Source organism: Vespula pensylvanica, chromosome 18, assembly GCF_014466175.1.
Source record: "Vespula pensylvanica isolate Volc-1 chromosome 18, ASM1446617v1, whole genome shotgun sequence".
Taxonomy (NCBI): domain Eukaryota; kingdom Metazoa; phylum Arthropoda; class Insecta; order Hymenoptera; family Vespidae; genus Vespula; species Vespula pensylvanica.
The window spans coordinates 608,091-628,412 of NC_057702.1; the positions used below are offsets into that span (position 1 = coordinate 608,091).

Consider the following 20,322-nt stretch of genomic DNA (forward strand, 5'->3'; position numbering starts at 1 on the left):
TGAGCGTGGTTTATAGATAAAAAAGAAGAAAAAAAAAAAAAAAACATAAAAAAATCTCGATGCTCGTACGAAGAAGTAGGAAGCGACGATTAAGTTTTTCTGGCAATAAGATGGGATTATTTGACTTTACAATGAATCGTTTCGCGTGACGTTAAAGGAAAATACACATCGCCAGCTCGATAACATACATGATACAGTTTAATAAGTCGTTGGTCTAATGAGAAATGTTCCTGTTTGCTCGAAACGAAGGCGTTTGACACCTTTCGAAATTGTCAACTCAAGTAGCAATCCTCAAAGTGGCAAGTTCGTGAAGTAAATTGGCCAGAGTTGGCTCTTTTCACTCCGAGGGGTAAAAGGACGAAGCGCGTGGGTGGTTTGGTAAGGGTGAAAAAAGAAAAGAGATAGAACGAGGGCGAAAAAGAAGGAGAGGGAGGAAAATGAGCAACGAGAGGAAACGAGGAAAGTGGAAAACGGCAAGTAACAAACGACTCGTTGGGCACGTGGACAGAGCGGTGATTTTTTAAGTTTAATTTTGTGGTCCCATGTGACAAACGGCTGTAGCTATGGCGTCATGGGCGTCGGTACACGCACACACACCGCGAGATGGGGAGAGAGAGAGAGAGAGAGAGAGAGAGAGAGAATATATTTTGTGGCTACGAACATCACACCCTCACCGTTTTATCTTTCGACCGTGCGCACGCTCCTTTCTCGTTGAAATTAAAAAGTTCAGCGAAATTTTGCCTTCGTCGTTCGTTGACCTTGAAATCGTTCATCTTTCTCTTCTTTTTTTCTATTCTTGATTTCTTCGACGATACGTTGAATTAATTTCACCTGCATACCATGACCGACCGTATTTTACAAATGCATTATTTATTTATTTTGTTGTTGTTGTTGTTGTTGTTGTTGTTGTTGTTGTTATTTAACATCGGACCAGGTCATTTTTCTTTGCAACGCACAACAGATTTCATTTCTTACTCGGTGATAATATGCAAATGCGATGGGATTAATGGTCGTTTGTTTCTCTGCAGGGGACGAAGAGTGGGACGATGCCAACGAACAGAATGTCCTGGAGGCGTCCGAGCAGGATAACGAAACTGCTCCGATTAAACGTAAGTGTTATTTCATATTTTTCTGCTAATGGACTTGTATTATATTATGTTTTTCAATTGTAATCTGCGGCGCCGGGTAATTTATTTTTATTTATTTTTAGTTCATCAATTTTACATCGAATAAAAAGCAAAGGATTTAGAAAAAGAATTTCTTTATAGATCGAAAAAATGTTAGATCGCGACGTAAATCGAAGTAAACTTAGATATTTTCATTTTGATATTATTTCGATATTCTAGCCGACGATGAAGACGAGGAAGAGGAAGAAGAATTGCAACGAGCTTTTAGTCGACATTCCGAAGGTGAGTCGACTTTTAATGTATAACTCGATAATCGTGACTTCCATACGTAAAAATAATCTTACTTACGCGATAATTGTACTTTCTATATGGCTTTATTTTATCTCTCTTTTTTTTTCTTTTTCTTTTAAATGACAATTGTGGCGCGGACATTGGAGTAGAGAAAAGTACTAAGAAGAAATTCGTAGGACGGTCACAAATTTCAAGGTGTTTCAATGAATAATGAAAAGAGATTCGTTGGGAAAGTTCGTAGAGGCGATATCTTTTTCGGTCCATTCGGGTGCATTACTTTTATCAGTACTCGTGGGACAAGCAGCCGAGTTCAGGCTACGGCAATACAACAATGCGTTGGGACGCATCGTGTCATTGTTCGAAGGTGCTCAGGAATTGCAATCTCGCTATAGATTTTATGAATATGGAATCCTTTGTCCCATAGGATGGGGTATACTAAGGAATATGAACGGCCTAACATAAGCGTACTCGTCGATACGTTTCTTTCCACGGATATCCAAAATTTAATCTAGTCGAACGATTTTCCAATTGTTTAAACACAAACGCCTTTGACTCGATCGTTTGGTTTCTTAGATCGTTGGTTTATCGGATATTATCGGGACGAAAGAATTTTCAACGTTTTTATGGACATTAGAGAGCACGACGAAAATACGATTGCCTTTCGCGAATCATCTTCGATATATTTCAAGTAGGAAGGAACTTGGACGCGCTTCATTTGACGTTGCCGATATCAGGGAACGCAAATTTTTTCTCACGGTCTCTACCATCGGCTACAGAGTGAAAACTCTCGAAAGATTCTATTCCTCTTTTAGCGTAGCAGGTATCTACTACTTTTCTTCAACGAGTAGAAGCTGGGTCTTTTATCCGTCCCTCTAGCAACGCGGCTCGATTATTATTTCAAGTTACCTTTCGCCAAGTGTACTTGCCCGCGCTTTATACTCGAAGGTAAAGCGGGCTCGGAGAAGGCTCGGAACGAGGTTGGATCCCCGAGGAGGGCACTACCTCCCATGGGAGATGCCTCGTCTATCTGCTCACCTGAAAACATCAAGCCATCTTCCTTCCTTCCTATCTTCCTATCTTCCTTCTTACTCTACTTCTTTCCTATCTTCTTTCTTCTCTCCTTTCATACTCTCCTTCCTTTCTAAAGGCCCATGTACTAACGCTCCTTATTACGTCGGTGTAAAAAAGTTTATGTAACGAAACCTCATCAAACTTTGCCTACAAGTTTTCCCAAAAGTACTAAAGCCTAAATGTCTACCGAAGAGCTAACGAAAGATTTTATTAGATCGGAAAATGTCTCTCTCTACGACGTTTTCGACTATACTTATTTTTTACAGCCCTAATCGTGTTGTCAAAGTTTCGACAATTTCTCAAAGCATCGGAAACTCGATCTCTTTTCTATTCCTTTTATAACATTTCTCGCATTAAAAGTAACGTTTACAACGCATTGGCGAAAGAGATCGACGAGCGTTTCGACGTTTACAAATTTTCACTCGCACTGCCGTGCCGAAACGTCTCAATTTTCCATGCAGACGTTCCCCAAGAAAAAGAATAGAGCTTTTTGTTTCTCTAAATTCCATAGCTATATCGCGAAAGCCAAAGCACGTGCGTTCCTATCATTCCACGAATGCACGACGGTGTTGGTAAGACGCTTCCGACACTCGGTAATCCAATAACGTGCGGTTTTGGCACGACACGAGATGCGTTAATCCGTTTAGCCTCCGTTATTTGTCTAACGATTTAACGATAATTAATATCGACCGAGTTTTATCCTTTATATTTTATCGTTTATATTTCCAATGTTATTACATGAAAATATCGATTGTCCCATTACTTGGTTCGTTAAATTAAAAATACACGTTTAAACGCGCGAAGACAAAAGCTTTAAACGTGTCGACTATTCCACATTCACAATCGTGTTTAGGCATAAAATATCGAACAAACGAGAGGCATCCTGGGATCTACCTTTGCCACTTGAGTTCCTCGCTATTCCACCGATGCTGGAGAAAGGAATTACATCGCGAGACGATTGTTCTTCCCGTCGTTTCGCTTTTGTCAAGATCGAGAGAGAGAGAGAGAGAGAGAGAGAGAGAGAGAGAGAAAGAGGTAGAGTGCATGTGAAAATGATCGACAGTGTTAATCGCGTAAGAGAAAGAGAGACGGACTATTAATGCCTCTAGTAATAAACCGAAAAAAAGAAGAAGAGAGGAGCGAAAGAAAAGGCGATGATCGCTTGGGATCGCTAATGAGCCTAAAACAAGCTCGCAGCAACTGGAAATAAACGTTTGCATAGGGAAAAATCGAGATCGAGATCGAAGAGTGAGAGAGAGAGAGAGAGAGAGAGAGAGAGAGAGAGAGGGAGAGACTGCGCTTGTATATCTACGTGTACGAGCGTATATACATCTCCGATGTTTTATATTATCATCCGGGGAATATTGGCTTCGTTTCAACCCCGTGGGTTAATGCCTTATTGCAAACATTGTAAAGAGCGAAGCCGAAAGTGAGGGGGGTGGTGAATTGGTTAGACAGTGGCTCGGTTGGATATGTAGAGAGAAAAGAGAGAGGGAGGGAAGGGGTGAAGGGTTTCGCTAGTTTTCCTGCGGAGGGACGTTTATCCCCTACATCTCGACGAGCATCGATTGTTTGGAAAATCAGCAAAATGCACGTTGTAATCGACTCGTCTTTTTGTTTGTTTCTTTTCTCCTTTTTGTCACATTTGACGCAGCCAATAATAACAGTGAGTTTTACTTTATACACGCGTCTGTGCTTTACGATTGTGTTCAGGTTTCTTTGATCGTAGTTTGCTCGAATCGATTAGAATTCGAATAGACGCTTTTAATGTCAGACGTTTATTCTCAGACAGCTTGTTTTTTCTTTCTATTTTTTTTTTTTTTTCATTCTTTTATTCCTTTCCTTTTAAATCTCTAATCCGAGATTTGTCTTCTTCACTTTTGGATATTACGTATTAATGAATTTTGAATTATTCTTTTCTTCGTTCCGTCGGAAAATTCAAACGTCGGAATACTGATTTCTAACTGGCAGTGGATTTTAACGATTACAAAAGTTCGCAAGATTCTTGAAAATTGCTCGTCGGATAAACGAAATGTTACCAAGCTGGTCTCGTGACAGATTGAAATCTCTGACATTAAGAAAATGGGGGATCTCGACTCCCAATGGGAAAAGGCTGGAAAGCCCTCTGACTCGATGGTGGGTGACGGAGAACGAGAACGTGGAGAGAAGGTGGGATTATACATTGCTCGACAGCTCGGAATATCTTTCTCGTGTAAATCATCTTGTTTCTCGCTCTAATTACAATAATTGCTTCGATTTTCGAAGGATCAACTTCTTTTTTGAGACTCCCTCGATCTCTTAACCGAGAAAGTTTCGAACGAATCGGTAAGAAACTATTTTCGAAGAGACATTTGCATCGACTCTTCTTTCTCCCTCTTCTTCTTTTTCTTTTTTCTTTTTCTATTCGCTCTGCATCATAGCTACTTGAAATATTTCAAATTTTTCCCTCATAACGAATTAACATCCGGTTAACGAAAGAGAAGAGAAAAGGGAAGTGAAAAAGTTGCGTGAGTTTCCGGAAGCTGGAAAGCCCTGTAGCACGGTGGCACATCCAAAGGGGGTGGGAGAGAGGATAGAGAGGGAAAGGAGGGGGGAAGCAGCGTTAGAGAACTAGCAGGGGTGGGTATATTATGGGGAATGCCAGAGGAATCCCGAGGGAACAGGAGCGGAGCCCATCGCGCATGCGCCGAGCTGATTAGTCCCTTCCTCTTTCCCTCTTCGTCCCTCTCACTCTTATTCTCCGTCTCTCTCTCTTTTGCTCGCGCGTTCCCGTGTGCTGCTAGCGCCAGAGGAGAACGTGGATTCCCTCGGGATCTGGCCCCGCAGCCTCTTCGCGCCCTCCTATCCTTCTGCTTTCTCCCTCTTCCTCCCTCCCTCCCTCCTCCACTCTTCCTATCTACCTATCTATCTGCCTGTCTATCCATCTCCTTCTTTTCTTTTATTTCTTCATCTTTATCTTTCCGTTCTGACTCTTAACTCGTTTGTCTATCTTTCTTTCTCTCCTCCTTTTTTCGTTCTCGTATTTACTAAAAAAGCTTTTTAGTTAATCAAGGATTTGTTTAAATAAAATTTGTCCTTTTCATTTTGGATCAGAAAAAATTTGCGAAGAGAAGACGATCGTTTCGTTTGATCGTTAAGTTCGAATTCAACGAACGGAAGAGAGTCTTCCAACGAAGAAAAGCAGCGTCGTTTCGCAAACGACTCTTGATCAAGAGCAAGGAAAACGGCTTTAGGTCGTCGCGGTGCTAGTGGTGGTGGTGATACCAGCGGTGGTGGTAGTACGGTCTAGAGAAGAGGCGAAGAGAGGAGAGAAGAGAAGAGGCACTTTCTCGGTGCGACTGTACTCGCCGATATAAGGGTGTCCCAGGTGACGAGCTGCCTCGGGCCGTGGCACGGCTCTACGTATCCCTTGGGACCGACTCCCGGTGTTTCCCTCACTCCCTCTTTACCTCCTCCTTCCCTTCCCCCCCTCTCTCTCTCTCTGGCTATCCCATCCTTGCTTGCTCTCCTTATCCCTGGTACACACATACACGTACACACACGAAGTCATCTTTCGTCTTATACACGGAAATATCGAAGAACGTGGGTGTTTCTATGTATAACTCTGTAACTGTATGCGTCTACGAGAGGACACAAGGATGCGCTATTACACGCGAGCGCGTGATTACACGTAGAAACGTTGAGAAGCCGGGCAGTAACGTTGTGAGCTTTCTCTCTCTCTCTCTCTCTCTCTCTCTCTCACTTGCTCGACACAGAATAGATACACCGACTAGCGAGAAACGCACACAGAGAAATTATGACATGGTCTCGGGTGACTAGACCTTCTCGTTCCATCATTATAAACTCACTCTCTCGGCACTGCCATTCCCCGCTCGTACGTAATACGATTGTACTCCGACGCGATAAACTCGTGTGCAGCTGCACCTGCGTGCGATTCGACCGAGAGCAAAGATTCTACGTTTTCACGGACGGAGTTCTGTATAGTTTTTTTTCCTTCTTTTCTTTTTTTCTCTTTTATTTACTCGTACATTTTATTGTTTTCTTGTCTCTATTGATTTTTTGACACCCCGTATATTTTGTATAATAGAAATATATTTTCCATGCGAGGCTTGTAGGGACAACTGCATTCGAGTACTCTGACAAGCATTATAACGTTGTTTCGACGACAGAGCTGCGCTTATCCACACGTTCGAAGGTGTTGCCTCGTTGAAAGTTTCCTATATCTATTCGTAAGCTTTAGCAAAAGTGGTAGGAGAGAAGAGTACGGTGGCAATACCACCTGTTATGCTCGCTGCAAAGGAACGGGAAGGTTGCCAGCGAATTTTCAACCGGTGTAAAACCTACTAAGAGGGTCGCTAATAACTTCGTTGTACTTGAAACTCTCTCTCTTTCTCTCTCTCTCTCTCTCTCTCTGTCTTTATCCTAAGGCTTGTACCTTGCTACAAATCTTGCGCATTTCTTTGAATACAATAGTATGAATTTTTCTACGATTTACTTCATCTTGCTCTATTTTTATTCTTTTTTTAATGGTATCTCGTTGGAGACGACACGATAAAAATCTCCAGGTATATAACAAATATATTTAATGTAAAAATTGTTAAAAGTGAAATATCACTGACGCTAGACGAAAGTTTTTCTCATATTTTTCTTCTGCTTTTATAAGAGACCGATCGAGAAGCTCATTTTGCTTCGGGCGCATAAAAAGCGGTAGTAAAATTTATTGTCATTGGAAGTGGTAGTATAGTGATGCGAAGTAAGAAATTGTATTCTCGCGGTCACAACGATGTCTTTGCAATATAACTCGTCGTATTGAAACGTCAGAGGCAACCATGTGGTACCTGGGGACTGGACAATGCAACCCAACTTAACTTTCGAGCGAGTATATATTGTAGGTACATAAGTATTGTCTATTCCGTTAACTTTATGCTAATCTTTCTCTCCTTGGGCACTAACACCCTACTCTTTTGGTCCGTTCGTACGTCCGATAAAAATATCTCTTTGTCATCCCCTTCTGTTTGATTCAAAAGAAAAAAAGGGACTGTTTTTCATCGCTTTACTTAGTTTCCATGAAAGATAAGCGTGTTGTTTTTGGTAAAAAATTGATCAGGATTATCGAAAAGTTTTGTTCCGTTAATTTCGTTTAACGATGATCCGTCGTAGTCGTGTAAAGGTAGTAGAAAAATTAAATTTCGGACGATACGAGATTCAAGATAGGCATATACCGATGGAGGTAAAAAAGAAAACAAAAAAAAATAATCCCTAATAAGGTTCGCAATGGATCGAAGTAAGCCAGCGACGAACGGTGTCCATCATGCGCGAAGGGTCAAAGGGAGTCACTAGCCGGACCGCTAGCCGGACGGCAAAATTTATGCTCGGCTCTTAACGGTAAAGCCGCGTGCGTCCGTCAAGGGTCGTGGCTCGCGTTTGCCCTTTCGCCTAGCCAAGCGACGTCAAAAGCTGCGTTCGCGCAATAATTTCGAGTTCGCGAGTGTACTAATTCCTCGGTTAACTATCTCCGAGCGGAGGGCTTACAGCCTCGTATCGCGATGTTTACGACACGCAGGTGTGTGAACCCCTTTATAGTTGATCCCACGAGTTTGAACCGCGAATTCGAGCGATATATCAACGCGAGTTCTACCGAGTTTTACCGAATCTTCCCGAATATGCAATCAATCCCACGAAAAACTACCCCTGTGTAACTTTCGTTACGCGTTTACGTAATCTAATTCCTTACAAAATTTATTCTTTTCTATCGCATCTAACGATACCTTTTACCCTTCGAACTTTCTTAGATCATCTCGGTTATGCGTTTCTTTCTTGTCTACTTGCAAATTTGTCAAACCCTATTGTCTTCTATCTGGTACACGAGTCTGCTCGACGTTGTACCAGACTCGAGGCGCGTGTAACAAATTTGTTCGGACTATCACAGACTATCCAGATATTATCAAAAATTAATGGAAATACGGTAGACGTAAAGAATGATGCATTTGGCATAAAGAGGTCAATTTCGACGGAGTTTCTGGCAGGAGTTCGAAAAGTCGTCGCTGGCAAACGGTTCGGTGGCACTGCGAGGAGATGTCCCAGCAGGGACATCCGACCAAATTAATTCCTACGGAGACCGTAGTGTGTCTCTTTCTCTCTCCTTGTGCGTCTCTCTGTGTGTGTGTGTGTGCATGTACATATAGACATACATATACATACATACATATATATGTATATACATATATATATATATATATATACATATATATATCGACCACGGGACCGATCCTTGGCGGCAAAGTACAAGGAACAGCCATCTTTCTCGGAAAGAAATTAAACTTTTCCCGTGGGTATAGTCTCTTTCTTTCTTTTTTCTTCTATCCTTCTCTCTTTCTTTCTGTCTCTCTCTCTTTCTTCTATGGGAGACTCGCGAGGGTGTAGGTTGGGCAGTTCGAAAGATATCGAGGTCCTAGGACCTCACAGGATTCCGAAGGGTGGTTCTCTAGCTAGCCTATTGCTATTGTTTGTGGTTTTCCCTTGGGACAGACCTACCCTTAACAACGGGATGTGTCGATGACATTCTACAGGGTGTTCGTGATAATACTACCTTCTTTCGATTCGAATAGAAATTCTTTCTCGTAGTTAAATCGCCCTTTGGGTCATTAGGTCGTTGAGGTACGAAGGAGATAATATTTCAGCGATAAAGCAAACCAATTGGAAAATGGACACGGTTTGCGTGAAAATCGTTCTTGGAACATTAAAACGTTTTTTTTTTTTTTTTTCGAGAATTATGAGAGCCTTTTCGCTATGTTCGCAATCGTTATGTCCCATCCAACGGTCGGAATCAACTCAGCCGTACTATTTATGCAAGTTGTCTTACTAGGAGTATGAAGAACAGGTGAGCACTACTGAATTTGTTGAAATGTTTCGATCGAGTGTAGGATTCGTCAGGTGTAGACTTTTCATCCAGTTGCTTGAATTTTGTCACTGTCGATTACAGCCTTTAGGGCTACTATTAAAATACGATTGATATATCTCTGATACTTCGATAGTATCTTATCTAATCTTTTTAAAAGCGACACTTTGTCCTTTTGATCATAAGACGAGCGTTGATTACGGATACTTAGTAGAATTTGATTAACGATATATTTGCGTGCATTTAAAAAGGTAGTCAAGATTAATTAGGTCATCATCGTTAGGACGTTAGATCGACGATGTTATCTACTATCGAAGTATCATCTTTCCAATGATATATTAAACGTAATTCGCGTTCGACGTTACGAAGCAAAGGATATTAATATCTAATGAATGTAATAAAACGTATTTTGAGTTGGAATACTACTTTGCGGCACGCGTAACTTACGTTCGATAAAACATATCGATAATTATGTAAACGTATAGTTTAATTTACGAAATCGAAATTGAGTCAATGGCAACGATCCCATCTTCATTGAATGAAAAATTCACTAGAATTTAGCCCTCGATTTTTTATTTAAGGATGTAAAAAAGTCGAACGAATGCGAACGTATTCGCGTAAAAGTGCAAAGTTGAATTTTAACGGAATGAGATCCACTGTGTTAAGGTTCTCCAGGGATTATAGAATGCTTCACGAAATGCCCTCGTTGCTTTACGGCTTTCCGTCAAAATATTTCCTTGTTTTTACGAATTATTTTACGATCACTATTTTAAAACTCTCTAAGAATAGGAATCCACACGATCGTTAATTCATTACCATGTCCACATTATCCACGTTGAAGCGATCTAACGAACTTTTTAAATGCGTTTCATGATCGAACGATTATACGGTTACACACAGGTTACAAGATTTTCGATGTAATCTCCAATCTAGATCGTGCGTATGAGAATCTCTGACCAGATCCCTAGAGACCACTGGAAGCGATGGGATCGTTTCATAGCGATATTTTGCGAGAGATAACTTTCACGAGAGAACTTGTTTAAACGCGTCATCGTAAAATCATAACGAAAAACTAACGAATTCGTTTGAAAACAAAAGAGGTGTCAATAACAAAATCAATCCTCGAATTTTACCGAAGAAACGATGACGATGGATGTTCGTTCATCGAATCTCCGTAAATTCCATGAAGAGGCTAAAACTCGTCGATAAACATAGAATCGCGAATAGAACAAATGATCGTATCGAGCGGATCAAAGGAGAGACGAAGTCGAGGTTCGAAGAAACGAGTTGAGCACCAACTCGTATGAGAATCGCTGTCGAGCTCCCGTGGGACCACTGGGAGCAGTGGGAAGCCTCTGTACCCGTGCTGGGGCTATACTCGGCCTCGCTGTGGAGAGGGGATTCCCCAAGGAGGTAATTACCCTCCCTACAGCCACCCAACCACCCACAAGCCATCGCAACTTCAACTCCTGCCGGAGTTACATGCTAATACAAAACCAAAACCGGTTCCCCGACAGCTTCACCATGAACGTCGAATTCCCAAAATTCATATAACTATGTCTATTTCTCTTGCTCTCTCTCTTTCTCTCTCTCTCTCGCGCGCGCGCGCGCGCATCCTTCTTTATGGGAACTCGTCACATAGATATCCAATGATATCAACGAAAAGTCGACTTTATGGCCGAATCGATAATCCCATTCTCGAGCAAAAGTACCTATCCAAGTATCTTCGATTCCATAAACGCCAATTTCACTTGGAATATGAACTTATAAAAACGTGATCTCCCTTTTTTCTTTCGCTCATAGACGCGTGGTACGCGTCATTTTTGGAGACAATAAAAAAAGAATGTCGGCGGATGACTGCTTTAGAAATGAGCTCGAAATGAAATTCTTCTTTTGGCGTAGATTTTCGGCATGAACGGCAAACTGATTACCAACGATGCCCCGAGCGTGGCCTTGGAACTCCCAAAAGTCATACTCGTAAAAAAAGACTATTGTACACCGTGGACTTCCGAGGTTATTTATACGAGTTATCTCTTCTCTGAAACCACGAACTATGCGGCTGCAATGTTACCGGGGGTGACTTACGAGCAATGATAATTCCACAAGCAGCTTTTGCGTGTCAACCTTAAAATATCATTTTATACGTGATTTGATTTTTTTCTTTTCTAATCGCTTGGAAATCGTATAGGACTTTTTCGTGCGTTCGATAAAATTGCTCCAAGAAAAAAAGAAAAAGAAAGAAAAAGAAGGAGATATATCGATCGTATATCAGCGTGACTATCACTGTCTCAAGCTTTGTGCTTGTTTTCCCACAAACTTGTGTTTAAAGTTGTGCGTATTCCTTTGGGAAATTTGAATTTTGGCCGCTTTTCCTCAACGCGAGGTCCAAGGTGAGGTTCTCCGGTCTCCGATGTACAGGAATGGGCTATGGGAGCCAATATCACTCGGGTATGGCTCCCGTGAGATTTTCTACGCTCTTTTCCACCCTTTCTCGTATTATACGCTCGTACCAACGTTACAACGAAGTCATGGCGAACCATGGAAAAAGGAAGCGAGCCTGTTCGATCTCGTTCGTTTTGTTCGATCGTTCGAGATCCCATGAAACTTCAGCGTCAAGTCCCGTTAGAAGAACTTCTCTACGACGTTGCTACGAACTTTATTGAAATTATTATAACGTATGTTGCAGATTATTTGCGAGACGGTAGACCATCGTCCGTGCAGGGTCCGGATTTAGAAAATCAGAACAGCCTCGACAGCGGTGAGTTTGCTTCATTTGTCTCTTGCCGTGCGGTACGCGTATCGGTCAGATACAGGTAGATTCTCGACGAATTCGGAATAGATTCGAAAGTAATTCGATTATAGCGAAGCAGCACCGAGATTCGGTAGGGTTTGAGGCGAGCAAAATCGACTAACGTTCCCGTTAGGCGAATAAGCCGCCGAGTTCTGGCCGACGACGAAAGGGCCGGAGGAGGAGGGTTCGGTTCGGAGACCGAGGGGTTTGGCTCGGCCGCTGGCTAGCCAGCTAGCCAGCTAGCTAGCTAGCTAGCTAGCTAACGTACTCCTGGGAAGACATAAATGTGTCCCTTTAGTGCCGGTTTCCTTCCTGCGTACCGACCGCTGCGAAGGACTTAAACGTACTTTACATTCGTTCTTAGGTCGTATTAGAAATAAGAAATACTTGCCACGTTTACCTGAAATTTCATCCTTTTCTAATCGTTAAACGACGGTCACATTTCCAACTTTGACGTCGACGAGTCGAGCCATTGAGATACGCGCACACGCAATACGCAGTATTTTTTCGACGTACGAATCAGAATCGACGTGTTTTCTTCTAAGAAGATGTACAAAGGGAATGTTTTAGTTAGTACAGTGGTTAAAGTTAGTACGAAGGGACTACATTTAATGCTGGTTACCAGACGATTGCACATGCAGGGGCAGTTTGTTCTTAGAGATACGCAGGCTGAGCTTGTCGGACGAGCAAACACTTAATTAACCCTTCAAGCTTGCTTCCTGTCTCTGTCTTTACCTTAATCTCTCTCTCCCTCCCCCTCTCTCTGTCTTTCCACGTCTCTAGTCTTCTCTTTCTCAACGAAGTAGTACTTTGGCTAGGTTTCTCACGAAAGCACTTGCGAACTCCCTTTAAGATTCACAGAGAGTTATAGTTTAACACAGAGTTGTCCAAACGTGTTTCGTTTCTTGAAAGCATCTTGCGAAAGTTACTTAATATTTTCCTCGAAGAATAAGGAGAACAAGTCTTATTTTTAAAATCTCGTCTGAGAATAGCAGAGATACGATTAACAATAGATCGGATCTTTTATTTAGCTGGCAGGTTTATTAGAAAAGAAAAAAAAAAAAAAAACAGCAAGGATACCGCGCGTTGATATTTTTCTTTCATGACGATATCTGTCCTCTTTCGCGGACTTTTCGGGTCATTAAGACGATAGGGTGATCTTCGACTCTCGCATTTATCGTAGCTCATAGACGTATCAGGAAAAAGCAGTTTCGATCGAAAATCAGCTCGAAGAACGATGCAAGCGAGGGTCCCGATGGGCTTTCTCGGATTCGCAAAGATCCCAATCTCTTAGGCGGGTCGCATCTTTTTGGTTCCAGTCAGTCAGTCACTCGATCCCTCTCTCTCTCTCTCTCTCTCTCCTTCTCTCTTCGCACACACACACACACACACGCTATCTCTTTCTCCATTTATACCCTCGAGACCCATTGCAACTTTAAGCGCCTCGCATTACGGGCATTCGACTCGTTTCTCTCTTTTCGGGGATTGCCCGAAGCTGCTCCCTTCTTTCTGCTCTTAATTTAACCCTCCCTTTCTTTCCTCTTTCCTGCCTGTCACCTAAACCTAACTTCCAGCGAGATACGTACACGCTTGTACAGATGCAGCCACTCTCCTTCGTTTAGATCTACGAAAGAAATTTTAGTTTCGTTTAACGTTAACAACGTCTAATCGGAAGGATCCATAGATTTGTATATTCGAGATCGATTAGCATTCTATCTCTAAATAGCATTATCTCTCCATCACGACTCTCCCATTCCGTATAGTCCAGGCAATGTATTACTGTCTCGGTTGACACGTTGAAAATTTAACTCGAGTCCGTCTTTGGATATCCAGAAAGCTCTGACCTCGTCATTCATTATTCGACCGGACCACCGAACCTCTTGCGACGGCGGACCTATGTATACGGGTACAATAAATAGAATCGATCGAATAACTAGTATTTAAGAGGCAATAAATGAAATATTTCCCCGTTAAGAATATCAACAAATTCGCATTCGTCTTACGCATACGCTTCGTAGTACGTTTTCGTGTCGTTATTTATTATTAGTAGCACTTAGCAATCGATGGCATTAAAAAACGATGTTTGTTCGTTTCTATAAATCCGGATTAGCCAACGGAGAACGATTCTATATTTGTCCAGATGCTGAGATGAAATTTGGTGAATGGTCATCCGCGTCGGAGTTCGCGATAATTAGCGAGGACGGACGTGGACATGGACGAGCACTTTAAATGTCCGCCAGGCATCTCGCAGTGTTATTATTATTTAATAATCTTCCCGTTGCTATACCCGAGGAAATCCTCACTCGTTATTACATCCAGCTAAAGTTTCTCCTACTTTACCTTATCTCTGCTTTTATCATCGTCACATATTTGCATATTACGTTCCACGTTGTAATTCGACTTTTATATTCGAATTTATTTATGTGAAAGATCATTCGAAAGGTGATATCAGAGTCGATTGAACGAAATCAAACGTTTTATAAATATCGAGATTATTTATCTTCTATTTACCGAGCGCTCTAGCAAGGTTTTCTGCCTTACCGACTGTCGACGGATTCGGCTTAACTTTTTAATTCGATCTTCTTCCACCGCGCGTCGCATCGTCGGTAAGATAGAAATTCCTTATATTTCAATTATTATGTAATCCAGCCAAATCTTTCACAACCCCGTTAATTTTTCTATAAAAATCAAATTGTCGCGCGATCGATTACAACGAAGAAAATGAACAAATTGTTATCCCCTGTGGGTCGGGGATAGAATATACCCACGGTATCCTCTGCTTGTCGTAAAAGCCGACTAATAGGGGTTGAGCGTTGGGCCGACAATTCAACCTCGTAAAAATCCACTTAGAAATTCCAGGAAGAAAAGAGAAACTGATTGAAGCCTCTTGGAGGAGATTCAAGCCCGCTCTGAGCTCTAACGTCAATGGATCGACGTACGTACGGACGGAATAATTGATCAAAAGCGTACTTGAAACCGTAACACGTTACACGGTTAAATTTAACCGTAATAAAACGATAGGTCTTGGGTAGCAAATAAAAAGTAGAAAGAAAGAAGGAAGAAAAAAGAAAGGAAAAGATAAGAAAGGAGAAAACAGAAACGATCTGTCGCACCTGCGAAGGTAAAAATTCAAGCAGTACCTTCTTCCTTTTTCTTTTTATTTCTAGGGAAGGTGGAAGGAAGGAAGGAGGAAGGAGGAGGGTTGTACGGGCGCCTTTACACCCCCTTACAATACCTCGGCGTACATTACATACAAGCCGGTTATTTCTCCAGGGAGTTTTCTCACGTGAATACCGCGAGAGCACGCACATTTGCGCTTGCGAGCTCACACGTACGTGTGCGTACACACGAGAATAATCTTACTGGATGGTGTGTCGTATATATAGATATGAGTTCTTGGAGAAAAGGTAGCTAGGAGGGCCGGGGGAGTGGAAAAAGGAGGGTTGGAAGCGAAAAACGACGTCGAGGTGCTACTGTGCGCCTTTTCTCTTTCTTTCCTTTCCTTTCCTTTCCTTTCCTTTCCTTCTCTTTTCTTTCTTTTTCTCTCACAACACCCATGGGAATTTAGGTGAAAACTTTACCCAGGCCGCCCCGAAGAATTCTTACCGAGAGAGAGGGAGAGAGAGAAAGTTTTGTCGAAGAGAGCGGCTAGCTCGACGATTCCGCGTTATCGTTGGCTTTTCGACATTGTACCTTATCGTTTCGTTTGTACGTGAAAATGTAAAGAAATTGAAGAAAATACTCGAAGAAAAATCATTCGAATCTTCATTCGATTTTTCCCTGCGGTGAATTTCGAAACCACTGGAAGGCTATCGTTAACGATCGCCGCAGTGTTTCGCTATAACCATCCTACTGGACACATAGTACCATTAAATTAATCCTAGCCAAGCTGAGTGCTCGGTAATCATCATTACCCTTCTCTCCTCTCAGCCCTCCTCCCCTCAGCCCACCCTTGGATTATGTTTTCCGCTGTACTTGGGCGTTCCGACGTTCGCTGACCAACACGCTCATTACGTATATCTGAAATTCCGTGTATGTTCTATTTTATAGCGTTGATGGACTGTTGGAGCAACCGAGAGAGAGAGAGAGAGAGACATGCATACGCACATACGGACGATACGATGAGCATTTCGATCTGCTTGTTAGGTTCAACGATGCGAATTACGGACGGAGAATGAAGTGTCCTTGTAAAAAATGTCGCAGACAATTACTTTTAATCGAAACGATATTTTATATTTTCTTTGATTTCTCTTTTCTTTTCTTCTTTTTTTTTTTTTTATGGACCTCATCACTCGTGACCAAAATGATTTCGTAGATTTTACGGCGTGTTCGGTACGAATCGGTACGATATTGAGAAATTACGATGTAAGATAGAACCGGCCGAAAGAATACATTTCAGGTGTGGCAGGTTCTCCTCTTTTTTAAACGCGTTATGCAAAACGAACGAGCGGTTCCTTTTCACTCGCTCGCTCGCTCGCTCGCTATGCTATGCGATATACGCGAGTAACCGTATCAAGCGTATATCGCCTCGTACGAATGTTTCCAAGCAAATGCGTTTGAAAACCTTGTCCCAGATTTTCGAATCTCTTTCTCTCTCTCTCTCTCTCTTTTCCTTCATATTTTCTTTCTTTTACTTACTACACGAATTTATACTCGAGTTTTAAGACGATGTTTGCGTTGTCCCTTGTCCGTCACACGCACACGCGCGTATATATATATATATATGTGTGTGTATGTATTTATACATAATGATTTGGTTATTTATATATTAGTCGTTTCGCGTCTCGCGGATACGCATCATCGAAGACAAGCCCTCGGTGTCATCGTCGTCCAGAGATAGGTACGTAAGACCGCGAGACGTTATATCGCGCGTAAACGAAATACAAAACGGAGTTAAGGCCAGTCGGATGGACGTACCGTGCACAGGAATGTCCTGTGCGATAAAATCTGCCGACCTACACCTTGTCTCCTTCAGAAGACCGACACGCCGACGTTCCTACTCCTTCTCTCGAGAGAGGATTCTCTCGCGGAAAAGCTTCCGAGCTTGCCACCTTGCGTCCGTTTCTCTTTTCCCGATAGATCGGGATCAAATATTACATTGGATCAAAAAAATCTCGCTTTCTAAAAAAAAAAAGGCGTCGTTCGTACTTGCCTCGGCAATAGTAATTTATCTGGCCAATTTACTTGCACGGCTGAGCTTTAAAGTCAGTTGCTCCTTTTCGAAACATTGTAGGCTAATTTATTTCGAGGTGACAAACATTTTTGGCCCACCCTGTATATATCTATCCATCTATCATTTTTCTAATATAACTTTTCAATGTTAAAGAAAATGTATAAAAAGTTGAGAAAGAAGTAGTCGATAGGTGGTTAGAACATAAGAGCCACTTAAGGATCGACTAGCTTCCATTGAAATTCCGTCGAGTTAATGCTCAGGTTACTCCGAAGGATGGTTAAGCGTTTAAAGCTTTAGCTATAGTTGGAACGTATCTCTCACAAGTACTTCGCATAACGCGAAGGATATATATCCTTTACTATTATCGTGGAACAAACCGCAGATCTCAATGCCGATCCTTTCTCTTCGCGTAGAAAATTGCAAAGTATAGGACGACGTCCTCCATCTTTTCTCTTCTTCTTCCTTTTATAGATCATGCATATATGTATACGTATGTGTATGTATACGTGTGCGACTGTAACAGATATTATCTCTTTTTTGGATTCGATCGGTATACTCGCGCAAACGCTTTCCGTTCCGCGATACTGTACCAGCTAAAAAGCAAACGTTAAAATCGTTGTTTGCTTAGAGACGAGATCTCGACGTTCTTTCGCGTCCACCAGCGGATCCTTGCAAGTAATTTCGACGAAATATCTAATAGGTATATCGAAGTGTTACAAATAATCCGGGCCGAAGGTAGCACCAAACTTTCTTCTCAACATCGCCTATCGAAATAGAAAGAAAGAAAGTACTCGGAGAATATGTACGGTTCGAAGAAGGCAAAGACCCCTTAAGGATATTCTTGGTGGTGGTGGTGGTGGCGCGAGCCGTTTAATTGCTAGCTCTTAAGCAATTGCGGTTTGAGGGCAGTTGAGACAAGGATCGAAGCAATTTGCCCTTTGGTGGAAGGAGGAGATGCGACCTCAGGATCGCGGTGAGCTCACTGCCGGTAACTGGCGTGTCCTTCTCTCTTGGAGAAACGTTGATGTAGGCTCTTGAAACTTCTTCTTCTTTTTCCTTTTCTTTCCTATAGAAACATCGTCCCTCTTTCTCTCTTCATCGAGAAGATGCGTACGCATTATGCGCCCTCGCCCACGTGTCGACCGCAGAGAAACGCTTACGGCTAATTGAATTCGCGTTACGTCGAGAAAACTCCGTTGCGGCCTTATTGCAGACCAACCATACAGTACCGTATACGTGTATGCCTACGTATTCGAAATCGATCGTAAAGCCGTCAAACACGATGAATATTTCAAACTTGGAAGCGTTCGATCTCTCCTATTTCTGCTCGAAATTATTTCGGAAGTTGAGCTTTCGTCGACAACGTGTGGTAGTTATAAATCGATCTAGGGAAATTCCAATGTCCCTTTAAAAATAATATAGCGTTTCTGGAGAACGGGCCAGGAGCTCGGGGCTTCGTCGCCCGAACGATAAAAGTCTCGAAAAGCGATAACAGTCTCGAAAACAAGCGATCGATTTCGAATATGCAATCTTTTTTGTTCCTCTTTCTTCTTTTCCACGCTCCTATATCCTCTTCCCTCAGATCGATCTCGGAAAGGAGTTTCGCTGTTCGTCGTACAATGTTCGTAATTACACCGATTTCTTTGTATCGTAAGTTGATTTGTTTTTCTTCTTTTTTTCCCCCCTGCCCCCGTTAACAACTCATCGAGAGGAGAAAGTCCCTCGTTCGTTTTGCTTTGGCAAAGCCAATGGGATGATGGATAAGGAGTCGATTCGAAGCGATCGCGATGTATCGAAACGAGACGACGGAAGGATAGATTTCTTTAAGGTCCGCTCACAACGCCAGCTCGAAATCGAGAATGGCTGGACGATCGGATTTTTCGAAAATTCAGGCCACGCGGTGGTAATCTCGAGTCGGCCGATCTTATGACTCGAAGGAAGAAATGAAATCTTCGAGTTTGTTAATCGTACATCGTAGGCAAGTATGAATCAACGTTAATGTCGTCGACCGAACGAAATCTAAAATAAGACGACGAGATTCGCGTGGTTGACATTGGCTTAGGGTGAAACTTCTTTAAACGAACGAAATAGATCGATCACTGTCTTGTACGATTTTTTTTCTATATCATGCCGTAGAAGTTAACGGTCGGTATAGATCATAACTCGATAAGAAACTGAATACCTTGGGATCCAATTAAAATGCAAGAAAATAGAAAGAAAACATTCCGACGGCTTATCGTATTCTCTTTGACAAGACATACGAAGGGTTTACTTCGATGCGTCGTGCTTCCTGTTGTTAGTTGGAAGAGAAGAAGTTTCTTTCTGGATTTCTGCGATCTCCTCGGAGAAACAAAATGGAGGAGGAAACAAAGGTGGTCGCGTATAAAGCATAGGCCGAAACGAGACCTCGGGGTGCTATAGTCGAGACCCGTGGGCTTCATCCTGGAAAAACTCAGTCGTGTTAACCGTTCCAGGAGAGAAACGAACGGCTCCCCTTTCTCCAAATGCGTGAAACCCGCATCAATTTTTCTCTCCTTCTACGCGTATATTCCTTCATTCCTCGATACGGTCAACCCTTCGATAACACGCTGACGTGGTTTCGATGTAACGCGGTAAAAAAAAAATTGCTAAATATCCTCCTACAACACGGTTCCCATAGAACGCGGGACGCATTCGCGCTCGATTGAAATCGTAGCTTTCTCACGCGAGCTAATCGTATTATGGCGGAGGATCGAAAAATGAGTTCTCGATCGAAACGAATCCAAGAAAATGTTTTTGCGAGGAAACTACTCTACGTAGGTACGTACGTATGTAAACGCGCGCGCGCGCACGGGCGCACAGACGCACACGTAGCCGAAGTAACGTCGAGGCAATGGAATTTGAAAAGAGAGTGCAAAGAAGCACAGCCGGTTGGAGTAGGAAGCCACAGGGAAAGGCCAGGGGACCAACAATCGGAAAACAGCGTTGTTGG

At 42.4% G+C, this 20,322-nt stretch overlaps 1 protein-coding gene across 3 annotated transcripts in view; it reads left to right on the forward strand.

The window, feature by feature from the left end:
- LOC122635365 (zinc finger protein 423 homolog) overlaps positions 1 to 20,322 on the forward strand; it is a 51,281-nt gene that overhangs the window by 6,111 nt on the left and 24,848 nt on the right. For all 3 annotated transcript variants that reach the window (XM_043825509.1, XM_043825511.1, XM_043825510.1), the window contains 3 exons: positions 1,029 to 1,109; positions 1,347 to 1,409; positions 12,074 to 12,145. In XM_043825509.1, coding sequence (XP_043681444.1) covers positions 1,029 to 1,109; positions 1,347 to 1,409; positions 12,074 to 12,145 — 216 coding nt within the window. The remainder of the gene's footprint in view (positions 1 to 1,028; positions 1,110 to 1,346; positions 1,410 to 12,073; positions 12,146 to 20,322) is intronic.